This window comes from Acipenser ruthenus, chromosome 20 (genome assembly GCF_902713425.1).
Source record: "Acipenser ruthenus chromosome 20, fAciRut3.2 maternal haplotype, whole genome shotgun sequence".
Lineage (NCBI taxonomy): Eukaryota > Metazoa > Chordata > Actinopteri > Acipenseriformes > Acipenseridae > Acipenser > Acipenser ruthenus.
Window position 1 is genome coordinate 30,001,747 of NC_081208.1, and position 14,273 is coordinate 30,016,019.

Below are 14,273 nucleotides of genomic sequence, written 5' to 3' on the forward strand. Positions count from 1 at the left end.
AATTGTTACAAGATATCACATTATACATATTATACAGATATCACATTATTTTACATACAATTACCCATTTATACAGTTGGGTGTTTACTGGAGTAATCTAGGTAAAGTACCTTGCTCAAGGGTACAACAGCAGTGTCCCCCACTGGGGATTGAACCCACGACCCTCCGGTCAAGAGTCCAGAGCCCTAAGCACTACTCCACACTGCTGCCCTACATACTTGAGCTGTGCTTAATGTTGTGAGTCTTGCTGGTTTTATGCAGTTCTGTTCCTCTCCGAAAATGTGCATTGTGGCCCAAACAATGATCATAGATGCCAACGTAATCACTGGCTTGCAAAAGTGCCCAGAACGGCGCAGCGGTGCCCTAGTTTGCTTGTGGTTTTGTGCTGAGTGTAATGCTATGGTTAAGCAGAAAATGTCATAGTGTTGTAGCTTCCTTTACCTAACCAGTATATTTCCTGTATATAAAACTATGAACATGAGAATTATATAGCACTACATTTCAGTTTTGTTTCTGTGTTTGGTCATTTTTTTTTAAATACACAGGCCCAAAGGTGAAGCCTTCATAAAGTTTGTGAAAATGAAAGCAGACCAAGCAACTTGCAAGTAAGTTTCTATTGAAGCTTCCACACCCAGCCCTTCTAACTGTGTTCTGGTATTGAAGCTTCCACACCCAGCCCTTATCACTGTGTTCTGGTATTGAAGCTTCCACACCCAGCCCTTATCACTGTGTTCTGGTATTGAAGCTTCCACACCCAGCCCTTATCACTGTGTTCTGGTATTGAAGCTTCCACACCTAGCCCTTCTCACTGTGTTCTGGTATTGAAGCTTCCACACCCAGCCCTTCTAACTGTGTTCTGGTATTGAAGCTTCCACACCCAACCCTTATCACTGTGTTCTGGTATTGAAGCTTCCACACCCAGCCCTTCTCACTGTGTTCTGGTATTGAAGCTTCCACACCCAGCCCTTATCACTGTGTTCTGGTATTGAAGCTTCCACACCTAGCCCTTCTCACTGTGTTCTGGTATTGAAGCTTCCACACCCAGCCCTTATCACTGTGTTCTGGTATTGAAGCTTCCACACCGAGCCCTTATCACTGTGTTCTGGTATTGAAGCTTCCACACCCAGCCCTTCTCACTGTGTTCTGGTATTGAAGCTTCCACACCCAGCCCTTATCACTGTGTTCTGGTATTGAAGCTTCCACATCCAGCCCTTATCACTGTGTTCTGGTATTGAAGCTTCCGCACCCAGCCCTTATCACTGTGTTCTGGTATTGAAGCTTCCACACCCAGCCCTTCTCACTGTGTTCTGGTATTGAAGCTTCCACATCCAGCCCTTATCACTGTGTTCTGGTATTGAAGCTTCCGCACCCAGCCCTTATCACTGTGTTCTGGTATTGAAGCTTCCACACCCAGCCCTTCTCACTGTGTTCTGGTATTGAAGCTTCCACACCCAGCCCTTCTCACTGTGTTCTGGTATTGAAGCTTCCACACCCAGCCCTTCTCACTGTGTTCTGGTATTGAAGCTTCCACACCCAGCCCTTATCACTGTGTTCTGGTATTGAAGCTTCCACACCTAGCCCTTCTCACTGTGTTCTGGTATTGAAGCTTCCACACCCAGCCCTTATCACTGTGTTCTGGTATTGAAGCTTCCACACCGAGCCCTTATCACTGTGTTCTGGTATTGAAGCTTCCACACCCAGCCCTTCTCACTGTGTTCTGGTATTGAAGCTTCCACACCCAGCCCTTATCACTGTGTTCTGGTATTGAAGCTTCCACACCCAGCCCTTATCACTGTGTTCTGGTATTGAAGCTTCCGCACCCAGCCCTTATCACTGTGTTCTGGTATTGAAGCTTCCACACCCAGCCCTTCTCACTGTGTTCTGGTATTGAAGCTTCCACACCCAGCCCTTATCACTGTGTTCTGGTATTGAAGCTTCCACACCCAGCCCTTCTCACTGTGTTCTGGTATTGAAGCTTCCACACCCAGCCCTTCTCACTGTGTTCTGGTATTGAAGCTTCCACACCCAGCCCTTATCACTGTGTTCTGGTATTGAAGCTTCCACATCCAGCCCTTATCACTGTGTTCTGGTATTGAAGCTTCCGCACCCAGCCCTTATCACTGTGTTCTGGTATTGAAGCTTCCACACCCAGCCCTTCTCACTGTGTTCTGGTATTGAAGCTTCCACATCCAGCCCTTATCACTGTGTTCTGGTATTGAAGCTTCCACACCCAGCCCTTATCACTGTGTTCTGGTATTGAAGCTTCCACACCCAGCCCTTCTCACTGTGTTCTGGTATTGAAGCTTCCACACCCAGCCCTTCTCACTGTGTTCTGGTATTGAAGCTTCCGCACCCAGCCCTTATCACTGTGTTCTGGTATTGAAGCTTCCACACCTAGCCCTTCTCACTGTGTTCTGGTATTGAAGCTTCCACACCCAGCCCTTCTCACTGTGTTCTGGTATTGAAGCTTCCACACCCAGCCCTTATCACTGTGTTCTGGTATTGAAGCTTCCACACCTAGCCCTTCTCACTGTGTTCTGGTATTGAAGCTTCCACACCCAGCCCTTCTCACTGTGTTCTGGTATTGAAGCTTCCACACCCAGCCCTTCTCACTGTGTTCTGGTATCGAAGCTTCCACACCCAGCCCTTCTTACTGAAGCATTACTCAGGGCATGGTTCCAGATATTGCTCTTTCCTGCTCTTTATTTATGTTGTATATTTTCTTGTATTGATATGGAATTGTCATGAAGGACCACGCTGTCTTTTACTAACTCATCTTTGAAAATATTGCTAGCTCCACTATTGTCTTGTTTGGTGAAATGAGGTCAAACTGAGATGCCACCAAGCCCAGGCTATACTATATAAGAATCTCTTCATTGACCTGAAATAAAAATGCACTCATTTGACTAGGTTCAGTTCGGTGGTAGATGGTAAGTAGACTTCCTGCTCCATGCTCTGCTGTACTGCGTTCTGATGCTTCTTACAGACACAGAGCACTGTTATGCTGTAAACATTACTGATGTGATCATTATTGGGTTTCTTCTAACCTGCAGGTTAAATGAATATAATCTTGACAAGAAGAACATAGAAAAACTTTCCGGGATACTGGAACAGTGTTCTCATCTCTCTGAAGTGGAGTAAGTTTACAGCTGTGTGTGGTAAACAGATTACCTTGCGTTCATCACTGAGAAACAATGAGACGCGCGTACCCCAAAGACACACCATTGCTTTAGGGAAAGCGTCAAACACGGCTCTTGAAAGTTTTATCGACTGTCGCTGTACAACAGAGAAATAACACAGGTGCTGTATTTTGTGATTGAATCTCCCCCTTAAAGTGTTCCAGTGAAACATTTCAGGTGGTTTATTGTTTATTTGCGCAAAGGATAAAGAGTTTATTGTTATTCGTTGTTTATGAAACAATTATTTTAATGGTTTGCAAATCGAGTGCAATGCTTTTAATATAATTTCCCGAATTGAACTTGTGTTTCAGTTTGTCCAGCAATTTACTAAAGGATGAAGGAGTGAAGTGTTTTTTGGATTTCTTACCTAGACTGCAGATTTCAAACGCTGTCAAGTGAGTTTCAGTCTTTGTGAATACTTCAACACTGAGATGCAATCACAACGCCAATCCAGCAATTTCATAAACCTTTGCTTGAGTCTCGAAGAATTCACACATGATGTCACGAATATATTTCATAAATATTTGTTAGTTTAATAACTTTGAGAGATATTTTAATTTTCAAAAAAAAAATTCTGTGGTTCCTGGGGTAAATTTCCTTGCTAGCATGTTAATAAATGGCTTCCAGTCTTGGCATGTGACTCATTTAGGGCACAATGGTTGCTTGCCATGAAAACACAAGGCTTCCTTTATACTTCAGGGGTTAGTAATTGCAGTCCAGGTTTAATGAAGCAGTTCATCTGGTACAGATCAGGGGTGCAGGTGTAATTGGTTCAAACACGTCATTTAGAACAGATCTTAAACAACCTTTAACAAAACTAAATAAATACAGTTTCTCCTCTACCGTCTCTCCCTTTTATTCTTCAGTCTCAACAATAATAAGCTCTCCCAAGTCGGAGTTCTGTACTTGGTGGATTCCATGAGCATCTGCAACCGTGTTGTGGAAGTTGAAGTTTGGTAAGATGAGCCTTTTTTTTATTGTCTCTGCCTGCGAAAAAATGGCATTGGTCCAGACAGTGAATATGAAACCACGTTGTACACATGCATGTTATCCTTTCAGTTTCTGTGCATTCTGTTGAGAACTTTCTGTTTGTTTTGGCACTCATGATTGATCTGTTATGAATATGAATTGTGGTCCCTGCCTTTCTCTTTGTGTTCATTTTCCCATGCAATACAAATTTCCATTATATAGCATCCTTTATGTGCAAACATCCCAGGGCGCTTTACAAAAATAAACAGCAAGCCAAAAGCGCTCCAACCTGCTCGCTAGTGAAAGGCCAAAGCAAAGAGATAAGCTTTGAGCTAAGATTTAAAAGCTCTTGCGCTGCAGGTTTTTAATCAAGTTTTTCTTGGAATAACCAAGAGGCCATCATTTGCGGATCTCAAAGTAGGAGCCGGTTTGTAGGGAGTAAGTAACTGACGCAGACAGACAGGGCCAGAACCATGAATAGCCTTGCAAGGGAGGAGCAGTGTTTTGAAATCAATGTTCTGTGGAAGCCGATGAAGTGACCAATGAAGTGACCTTCAAACCGGGGAAATATGGCAAATAGACTTAGTGTGTGTATCTATTCTTGCTGCTGCATTTTGTATCAGCTGCAACCTGTGCAATGAGGCATCAGGGAGACCAGTAAACAAGGAACTACAATAATCAACCACAGAGGTTACAAAAGCGTGCCATTGTATGAACTAATCTAGTCTTGTTTGCTTGTTCTTTGTGCAGCTTGGGGACGGAGGAGAAATCCCTCATAAGGTTTATGCAAGGAGAGGAAAGGAGTGGGTCCGTCAGGTAACAGAAACAGCAGCATTCAGATCGGCCACAGTGTAGATAGTATACAGTGTTAATATAGAACATCAACACTCCACATGCATGCAGAGGCAGTATTCCAAACACATGTGTTTTATTTTAGGAGTATTTTGCAAGGCGACTGTGCTTCTGTGTCAGAGAGGGTCAAGGCAGGACCTTGTGCTGCAGTTCCCAGACACATCAGGTGTGTTGGCTTCATTCTTGTATTCTTGTGCTCATTTTTCTGATAGGGGTTTTTAACTGTATTGCCTGCATTACTTTAGGGCTGCAACCTACAAGACTTTAGTAATACCTGTGTTTGTATAGCACCTGCATTGCTACCAGAGCCGTGATGTCAGCTGACTTTATTACAACAAGCAGCTGACGAATATTTAACAAAACGTTGGTTTGTTTAGTTAATGAAGAGCTGCCTATACACTTCATTCTTATCTCGATATGTATAGTACATCTGGGTGAGGATATAATAAGAATGATCAAAATATAAAAAGTAAGTCCATGATATGAAAGGACTCAGTATTATATACCCAGGTGTGTGCGCCCTGTTCAGTATCCTCTGTGTAACTGTGTCCTCTCTTGCAGTCTCAAGGAATGTAGCTTTGGGCCGGAACACTTAGTGAAGCTGGCTGCCATTCTGGAGAGGAGCCCCAACTTAGTGACACTGGAGTGAGTGTTGAAACAGAGAGAGTCGCGCAGCAGAGCATGTAACACACAGACAAAGCAGCTTGAAACAAGTTCAATGTGTCGCATCAGAGCTTTTTAAATACATTTTTATCATACTTTTTATCAGTGCTGCTTAGTCTGAATTTACTGAATTTACTTGGGTTGACTCGAAACTTAAAGTAGGGTTATACTAAAAGTATTGTTATATTACTTCGTGTTTATCCAGTAGGGGTGTGCTGATACTCGTCCTCGCACTTCAAGAAGTATTTATCGGCAGGTATTAAATAAATCCATTCATTACTGTGTTTCAAAACAAGAACAGCTGGCCTTCCTTCAGCTTTACAATTGAGCACCAATCAACGGCAATTAACTTCCACATCGAATGTTTTAAAAGCCACTAGGAAGTGAATTCTCCTCTCATCCGGGGCGCTCACATTTTTACCACTGTAAACGAGGTACGGCAGTATGGCAGTGTCCCGGAGGAGAGAGAAATTTGCTTCCAGTCGGCTTTTAAAACCCTTGTTGTGGAAGTGAACTCCCATGGATTGGTCCTCGGTTGTAAAGGTGAGGGATAAGGCGGTTATGAGTAAGAGTATCAGCACACCCCTAGTACCCAGTCTTTTATTTTCCCCTCTTTTTTAGCCTGTCCTATAACACACTACAGAAGGAGGGGCTTCCAGCTCTCCAGAATGCGTTGGCTAATCTGAAATCTCTGAGGAGCCTGCAGTGAGTGTTATTAATGTTCCTGAATGCACATGGTATACCTGTACTATTAGATTACACTTTAACGCCCACAGCGTTTCCTTCTTGAACAGTCTGGCTGCATTAAAATACTAAATGCGCTGTGTGTTTTATGTGTCTTTTCTTTACCAGAATAAGGAACAATGGCATGACTTTCGAGGCTGTTGTAAATCTTGTCCGAGAGTTAAACGGCTGCCCTGATGTGCTAACAGTAAGGTAAGATCCATGCTGAACATGAGCATGACTGCATGACGTAGGAAGAGAGGTCTGCTTTGAGGGAGGGATGCATGGATCAACGCAGTGCCGAGATTCGCTCCCAGCCTCTGCCCTGTTACAGAGGGATGGATTGATGAAGTTAAATGCTTTTTGCATTAAATACACATGAATGATTAAGAATCCTGCCTTCATCGTCCAATAACATTTCTGTATGTGCCCGTCCCCCTGAGCTTTCAACCTCTTATCCTTCAAAGCCCTTGTCATCTTCAGCATGACATCATTTCAGGTGTGATTGCTTCTAGTTGTGAACCTGCCTGCTTTGTTTTCATTTTAACATACAATGATCTTGTTGTTAATGTCAGAATTGAAGAGCCATGGATTCAATCTGAAGGGGCTGTTTGTCTCGTGTTCACATGCATTCAGCTCAACTCAAACATACTGGAGATCAGGTAAGATAATCCTCAAACATACTGGAGATCAGGTAAACTAATCCTCAAACATACTGGAGATCAGATAAGCTAATCCTCAAACATACTGGAGATCAGATAAGATAATCCTTATTAAGTGTTGAGGGTTCTAGCCTTTAATAACTTTTTTTTCTAGATTTGGAACTGTCTTTCATTCAAATCCAATGACAGAATCTCATGGTTTCAAAAGCCCCCCATGCTCATTTGTTTGTGTAACACAGTGAGTCTTTGAGCGTTTTCCTGTCTGTTTTCATTGGTTGATGAAGTATCAATACGTTCTTGCATTTAGGGGAGCTCTGACTTCTCAGTGCAGCGCTTTGCATATCGTTTTGAATAACATTTTGAATATTGTTTTGAATAATGCATATTTTGCATTGGCCACTGAACTAAAAATTGCTTTGGTACTGATCTTTTCAGGCATTTATCTGTGGTACCATTTAGCGTTTAAACTCAGAAACAGATCTCAGCATGTTGGCACTAACTAACGCTCTCCTCACCAGCCATCTAGAGTATATGCAAGTGTAAACAGTAACACCTGTTTCTTTAAATTTCCACTTCCACCTAAAGAAGAGACTTTTGAGGTCTTGTAAATTAGCGTTTGCATATCTTAGTTCATCTAATAAAGATCTCTTTTGATGGTTGCAGTAGAATTAAGGGTAATGAGTGCTGTGCACTCGTCTTCATGTAAACTGGCATGTTCTTTCATTTTCAGGGTTCATAAAAACACTGTCCACATCACAATGGAAAACCCAAATCTACCCACAACAGGAAATATGGACTCTGCTGCCAACAGGTACAGCCTGACAGTCCGACAGTCTTCCGCACTTCACGTGTTGCTTTGTTGTTGTTTATTGAACACTGAACAGTACTTGTGCACGAGGTTCGTTCCCAGCCCTCTTACATTGGTGCCGTGACCCGGCTGTCATAGAGGTTAAAGGGGAAGAGGGTGACGGGCAGTGTTGTGTGATGCACTGTCATTATGGATTGTGTACAGTCTCCTGTTAGTTAGATGCGATGAGGTTAGAGGCACTAAAACCACGAATGCAAACGAGCCCGGCTCTTCTGCATTATGGTTAAGATGCTTGCTTGCAGTGTGCAGGCTCGCTGGTTCGTACCCTGCCTCCGCCCTGCTACTTGCAAAATCCCAGGTGGCATGTCAGATCCCGATAATGCTTCTAAACAGAATGGGTGTTGGCTTTATTAACTGTGCCCTGTGGTTTGTGTTGCAGAGATCTTGGCTCCAGAGCTAGTGTATATGCAGGGTGTCATGTGAGATCAATTAGGTAAGAACAGTTTTGTTATAACGATACAAGGCGCTACAAGTCTTTTATTAAATCCTGTATATTTAATTGAAGAATATTGTTCATTTTAAAATTTGAAATCAGCTCATTCTTATTCTGTTTTGGTAGTTTTCTAGTTGTGTGACATTCATTTCTATTACAGGAAAGCATAGCGCTATTGGCTAGCGCTGTGCTGATACTCGTACTCGTGCTAGTAATTGCTTTTAAGAAGTGATTATCAGCAGGTATTAAATACATCCATTCATTAATGTTAAAAGTGTGGAAGTTAATTGCCATGGATTGATTGTAAAGGTGAGGGTAGGACAGCTTCTCTTCTTTTGAAATCAACACATTAGTGAATGGATTTATTTAAAACCTGCCGATAAAAACTTCTTCAAAGCAAGAACGAGGATCAGCACACCCCTACTATTGACACTTTGGAGTAAAACAAGTTGTTATCTGTCTGTCACAGGTCAAAAACACTGCAGATTTCCACAGGGTTTTGAGTCACTTGGTATATTATTCCAGTATAGTGACGTGTTGTTTTTTCTTGATATATTTCACAGCTTGATTAATTGTGGGCTGCAAGACCACAATCTTCCTCTTCTTGCATCTCTTGGAATACACTGTTTGCAGCTACAGGAACTGGAGTAAGTGTTGTGTTCAGACTCCATGGCAGCCAGTGCACTTACTGTGAATGGGAACCTTTGTGACATCTGTTTATTCAAACTGTACCCTGTCCTGCAGTCGTGGGATAACAGTATTCAGAATCCCAGTGAGACATTCCAATGTTCTAATTACACGCGTCCTTACAGAGTAACTGTACTGTAACTACAGTTAGTGCTGTTATTGGGATTTAGACGTGTGTGATGATAGCTTCTGTTGGTAGAAAACACATTTAAAGGGGCAATGATGAAATGTATATTTTTATGAGCCTATCAGTGGTCTTGTACTGTATTGTACTATACTGTGTTTGATCTCTAAACACATCTTTCCATTATCCAGTTTGTCTCACAGCAGCATTGGAAGCATGGGGGCAGTCACCTTGTCACAGATTCTCCCTTCTCTAGGGAGACTGAAGAAACTCAGGTGAGGAAGCCTGTGTTACTGCCAGCTCATTACAAACGTTATCAGAGAATACTCGTCAGTTAATCATTAACTACTTAGTAACTACAGCCATTTATATTTTATTAATTATATAGTACTTCCAAATATATCCCTCATATTTTGCTTTGTATCTTCCAGTGATCCTGCTAAAATATTGAAGCTCCCATTGTAATGTTATTTAGTAATTACACAGTTATACTGAAACATTAATAATTGCATTATTAGACTGTAGTAACTATATAGTTACATAGTAACTGTTATATATATTTCAGCCTTGAGTCCACACAAGCCACAGCACATGAAATGGTGCAGTTGGCTGCAGGTCTGTCCAGGTGCCTCAGTATAGAAAGCCTGAAGTAAGTACCAGCGGACTTTAGTCCTGAAACCATTAAGTGCCATTGTCCTTAATACTTACCCAATTAAGTGCCATTGTCCTTAATCCTTACCCCATTAAGTTCCATTGTCCTTAATCCTTACCCCATTAAGTTCCATTGTCCTCTCCTCATTTGAGGACAGGCTACTTTGTAACTTTTTTAACCGGCATCTACCTGTTATTTTAATTTTCTCTTTAACTGTATCGTTTTACGCTAATGTTGTTAACTGCAAAAAAAGTCAAGTCTAAATGTAATGTATCAAATTCCATAAATACGGCTTGTGTTCTGATTTTTTCAAAGAAAAATGAATTTGCAACTTAATGAGTTTATGAAGCAAAACCTATACGTTGTGCACAGATACAAGAATACCTGCATGTTTTACTTTGTTTTGCTCCCCCTAGTTTGTCACACAATAAGATTGGGGATGCAGGAGCGACTGCAGTGGCTGATATCCTCCCAGGAATGTCTCGACTCAGACAGATAAAGTACGCATTGAATATGAGCTTTCCAGCTCCACTGTGTTGCATGATGTGCTCAGAGTTGACTAGATTGTAAATGAATATGTCTGCATGATGTACTGAATTGTATTTACACACAGTACAGTATTACAGTATGTGTATCCCTATAAAAAATGACTATAGTAAAAGCATTGCAGTGTTAGCACAGTGAAAGCATTGTAAAGCACAGGTAGGCATTGTAAAGCACATAGGAGGCTGTGTGGTCCAGTGGTTAAAGAAACAGGCTTGTAAGCAGGAGGTCCCCGGTTCAAATCCCACCTCAGCCACTGACTCATTGCGTGACCCTGAGCAAGTCACTTAACCTCCTTGTGCTCCGACTTTCGGGTGAGACGTAGTTGTAAGTGACTCTGCAGCTAATGCATAGTTCACACACCCTAGTCTCTGTAAGTCGCCTTGGATAAAGGCGTCTGCTAAATAAACAAATAATAATAATAATAATAATAATAATAGCGGGAAGTTAAAAACATGACAAACCATGGCAAATGATGTAAATGCACAGTATAACCATGGGAAAAGCATAGGAAAACTGCAACATTATCTTGCAAATTTAGCATGGTATACTTTTATAAAGGTATGTTGAGTTGCTATCTCAGTGCTTTTTCCTGTTTGTTTGTTTTTTTTCAGCATTTCCCGTTGCAGTGCTGTTTCCTCCACGGGGGGGTTGGTGCTTGTTCAAGCGCTTTGCAAATGCACCTCCTTAGAAGAGATCAAGTAAGCAGCACTGTTTCTGCAGAACTGTTTATGCCTGGTCATATTTACAATGCACGTGGCCACCTAGTGGTTGGTATTGGTAGTACTGTATCTGCACACACTGGCTGTACCATTGAAGGTTTCAGAGCAAGGGCATGTTCTCAAAGTCTTGTAAATGAGTGGATCATAACGATAGGCATATAATCACACGGCTCCAAGCAGTATACTTAAGGAGTCAGAAAAATCCCCCGTTCATTCTTATTACCATCACTTTGAGAAACTTCAAACAAGGGTTTCTAAATTTCCAAAAGTACAACCAATCAAGTACTTGCACTGATGGCTTCAATTCATTTACAGTTTAATACACACCGCAGACTCCCTATAAACCATGCGTCTATAATAATGATATGCAGCTGACTGCAGCTGTAACGACTTATCTGTTGTTGGGTACAGCTTGGACGCACTGCCGCTTGATCCCTGGGGGATTACCTGCCTTGCCGAAGCACTCTCAAGTATGAAGTCTGCGAAGAAGTTAATGTGAGTATGACATCACACTGTCACACACGTAATAGGGAAGGCTTACAGCCTAGTAGAGTGATGTGACTCAGAACAGTTCCTCTCCTGTGTCATCACTCCTCACATTACAGTTCCTCTCCTGTGTCATCACTCCTCACATTACAGTTCCTCTCCTGTGTCATCACTCCTCACATTACAGTTCATCTCCTGTGTCATCACTCCTCACATTACAGTTCATCTCCTGTGTCATCACTCCTCACATTGGGGACGTTTCTGTTTCAGTTTGAGTGAAGTCAACACAAGTGTGGAGGGCGGCGTTTACCTGGTGGACTCCCTGAAGGGGTGCACCCGAATTGAAGAAATAGAGTAAGTTCCCTGTTATTAAAATCTACCGTGGCAAAGAATATTGTACAATTATAAATTATGGATCGACAGGGAAGGCAGTGGGCAGAAAGAGGCCAGGTTTAGATGACATCGAATGTCAGATGATGTGTGCACCCCACACAACTGGAGAAAGGGGGGTACAGTAATAACACTGTAGAAGTGCATTGTGTAATATCCTCTTTAGCATTGCACTGGCAGCTGCTTTTGCTAAAAATAGATTTTATGAATTAATAATAAAGCAACAAGGAAACGCAATTTGAAACAAAAGCAAAAAAAAATAATAAATAATTGTATTCTAATCAAACTCCACAATGCATGTTTGTTATGCATGCTTGTCATTATTTGCTTCATTTTTTCTTTCTTACAGTCTGGGAAACAATCGGATTGGGGACAAGGGAGCACTTAAACTGGTCCAGCACATTCCTGGCTGGAAGAATCTTCGAAAAATCAGGCAGGTTAACAATGCAGCTCTGTGAGCACTCTGGGGAATCAGAGGAGCCATACTCACCCTAGTGGTTATTGGAATTATAATGCATGCACGTTGATCGAATGAGCAAACCTATAGAATCACATCCAGAATTATAACGTGGGCTTCTGGAAAGACCGAAATCACATTTTTAAAAGCAAGATCTGCACATTTCCATCAGCTCTAGTTATTATAGGCAGTATATATATAATAACTAGTAGGGGTATATAAGAAGGGGCCTCGGTGATGCTCATACAGTCTGCTTTATTTGTATTGATGACATGTAATCTGTTATTTCTTCAGCCTGTCTCAGAACAGCATTGGTGACGCAGGTGGAAAGAAACTTGCAGACGCTCTTTCAAACTGCAGACTTATTGAAGAGATCTGGTAAAGACAACCCTCTCCTCGTTTACACATATACACGTGTTTACACAAGCAAGAGATAGCTGTCCTTCACCTGGCTGTGGCTGCCCCTGCACTTGAGAAGGGCTCAGACTCATTATATACAGGCCCGATTCACAGAGCTTGGGGCAAAGTCTGTAACACAATGACCTGTATTCACAGAGCTTGGGGCAAAGTCTGTAACACAATGACCTGTATTCACAGAGCTTGGGGCAAAGTCTGTAACACAATGACCTGTATTCGCAGAGCTTTTTATTCCAAGTCGTCATGTGCACAGTTCTTTCACATATGAAACAAGCTCCCAATAAAGTTATCACACCAGAAATAAACAGCGTAGACATTTCATTCAAGGGCTTGCAAGTAGTCTTTAAGTTGTAGTTGTTAATGTACTTTTTAAAACATTTTTATTGTTATTTTTATTTAGTTTGGCAAATAACAGCATTGGTGATGAAGCTGCAGTTAAGCTGGCTGACGTTTTGCCCATCATGACACACCTAAAGGTTTTAAGGTAAGCCTTTACTTGCTGCAGAAGCGTGCATGTTCAGTTTAAAACCAGTAACTGCAAATATCTGCACTGTGTCGTGTGCAAGATATGTATTGACTGAATTGCAAAATACATGCATGCAGCATTTTAGAAAGTTTTAAAGATATATTTGAGTGCGTTTTGGCAAGAACAAGTTACATTGAGACCTGCTAGTTTTAAAGTTTCAGATTTGCAGATCTAGCACAATGTAATTACCCTATATCTTTAAGCAATGTGCAGACACTAGTATTTCAGCGCCACCTACTGGATTGTGCCCTGTTGAGTACCTCTTTGGAGGGTGGAAAGCTGTGCAGACCTGCCTTGAATACCTATATACTAAATCATATACAGTAAGCACATGATTTGGACATGTATGTTATAGAATGCAACTGTGGAACTACTGCAGGCTTTGTATGGTCGGAAGCATTTGACTGCTAAAATAAATGTGCTCTGTGGCTGTACCAGCAATCTGTGTCTGGACTCTATACTGCCTCCGGGCCTGGATTAACATCACATCAGAAGTTACATTCATGTTTTGTGCTTGTGTCAGTCTTCAGGCTAATAGAATCACTCCATATGGTGGCTCGAAACTGGCTCAAATGCTTCCCACTTGTAAACAGCTAGAGGAAATCAGGTAAGAGCAACTCTCCAGTCCTCTCTAGACTTCCAGCGTGCTTTACAGAGGCTGCTTACGCTGTTCCATATCCAATACCCAGCGATTCAATATTATCGTGTCAAGAACATCAAATATTGGAACTTCACTGTTTGGGCAAAATACTAATTAAATTTGGATTAAAAAAAATAAATAAATAAATACTTTTGTACAATAATAATGCACATAATAGGAGGCTGTGTGGTCCAGTGGTTAAAGAAAAGGGCTTGTAACCAGGTCCCCGGTTCAAATCCCACCTCAGCCACTGACTCATTGTGTGACCCTGAGCATGTCA

At 41.8% G+C, this 14,273-nt stretch overlaps 1 protein-coding gene across 3 annotated transcripts in view; it reads left to right on the plus strand.

The window, feature by feature from the left end:
- Positions 1-14,273, plus strand: part of LOC117425749 (protein NLRC5-like) — a 38,993-nt gene that overhangs the window by 20,924 nt on the left and 3,796 nt on the right. For 2 of the 3 annotated variants that reach the window (XM_034904412.2, XM_058993892.1), the window contains exons 25-47: positions 546-605; positions 3,054-3,137; positions 3,491-3,574; positions 4,046-4,135; positions 4,899-4,964; positions 5,086-5,166; positions 5,562-5,645; positions 6,285-6,368; positions 6,516-6,599; positions 6,962-7,048; positions 7,779-7,859; positions 8,296-8,349; positions 8,913-8,996; positions 9,352-9,435; positions 9,726-9,809; positions 10,229-10,312; positions 10,970-11,056; positions 11,489-11,572; positions 11,834-11,917; positions 12,303-12,386; positions 12,705-12,788; positions 13,228-13,311; positions 13,877-13,960. In XM_034904412.2, coding sequence (XP_034760303.2) covers positions 546-605; positions 3,054-3,137; positions 3,491-3,574; positions 4,046-4,135; positions 4,899-4,964; positions 5,086-5,166; positions 5,562-5,645; positions 6,285-6,368; positions 6,516-6,599; positions 6,962-7,048; positions 7,779-7,859; positions 8,296-8,349; positions 8,913-8,996; positions 9,352-9,435; positions 9,726-9,809; positions 10,229-10,312; positions 10,970-11,056; positions 11,489-11,572; positions 11,834-11,917; positions 12,303-12,386; positions 12,705-12,788; positions 13,228-13,311; positions 13,877-13,960 — 1,866 coding nt within the window. The remainder of the gene's footprint in view (positions 1-545; positions 606-3,053; positions 3,138-3,490; positions 3,575-4,045; positions 4,136-4,898; positions 4,965-5,085; positions 5,167-5,561; positions 5,646-6,284; positions 6,369-6,515; positions 6,600-6,961; positions 7,049-7,778; positions 7,860-8,295; positions 8,350-8,912; positions 8,997-9,351; positions 9,436-9,725; positions 9,810-10,228; positions 10,313-10,969; positions 11,057-11,488; positions 11,573-11,833; positions 11,918-12,302; positions 12,387-12,704; positions 12,789-13,227; positions 13,312-13,876; positions 13,961-14,273) is intronic. The other variant, XM_058993893.1, reaches the window with a different exon arrangement.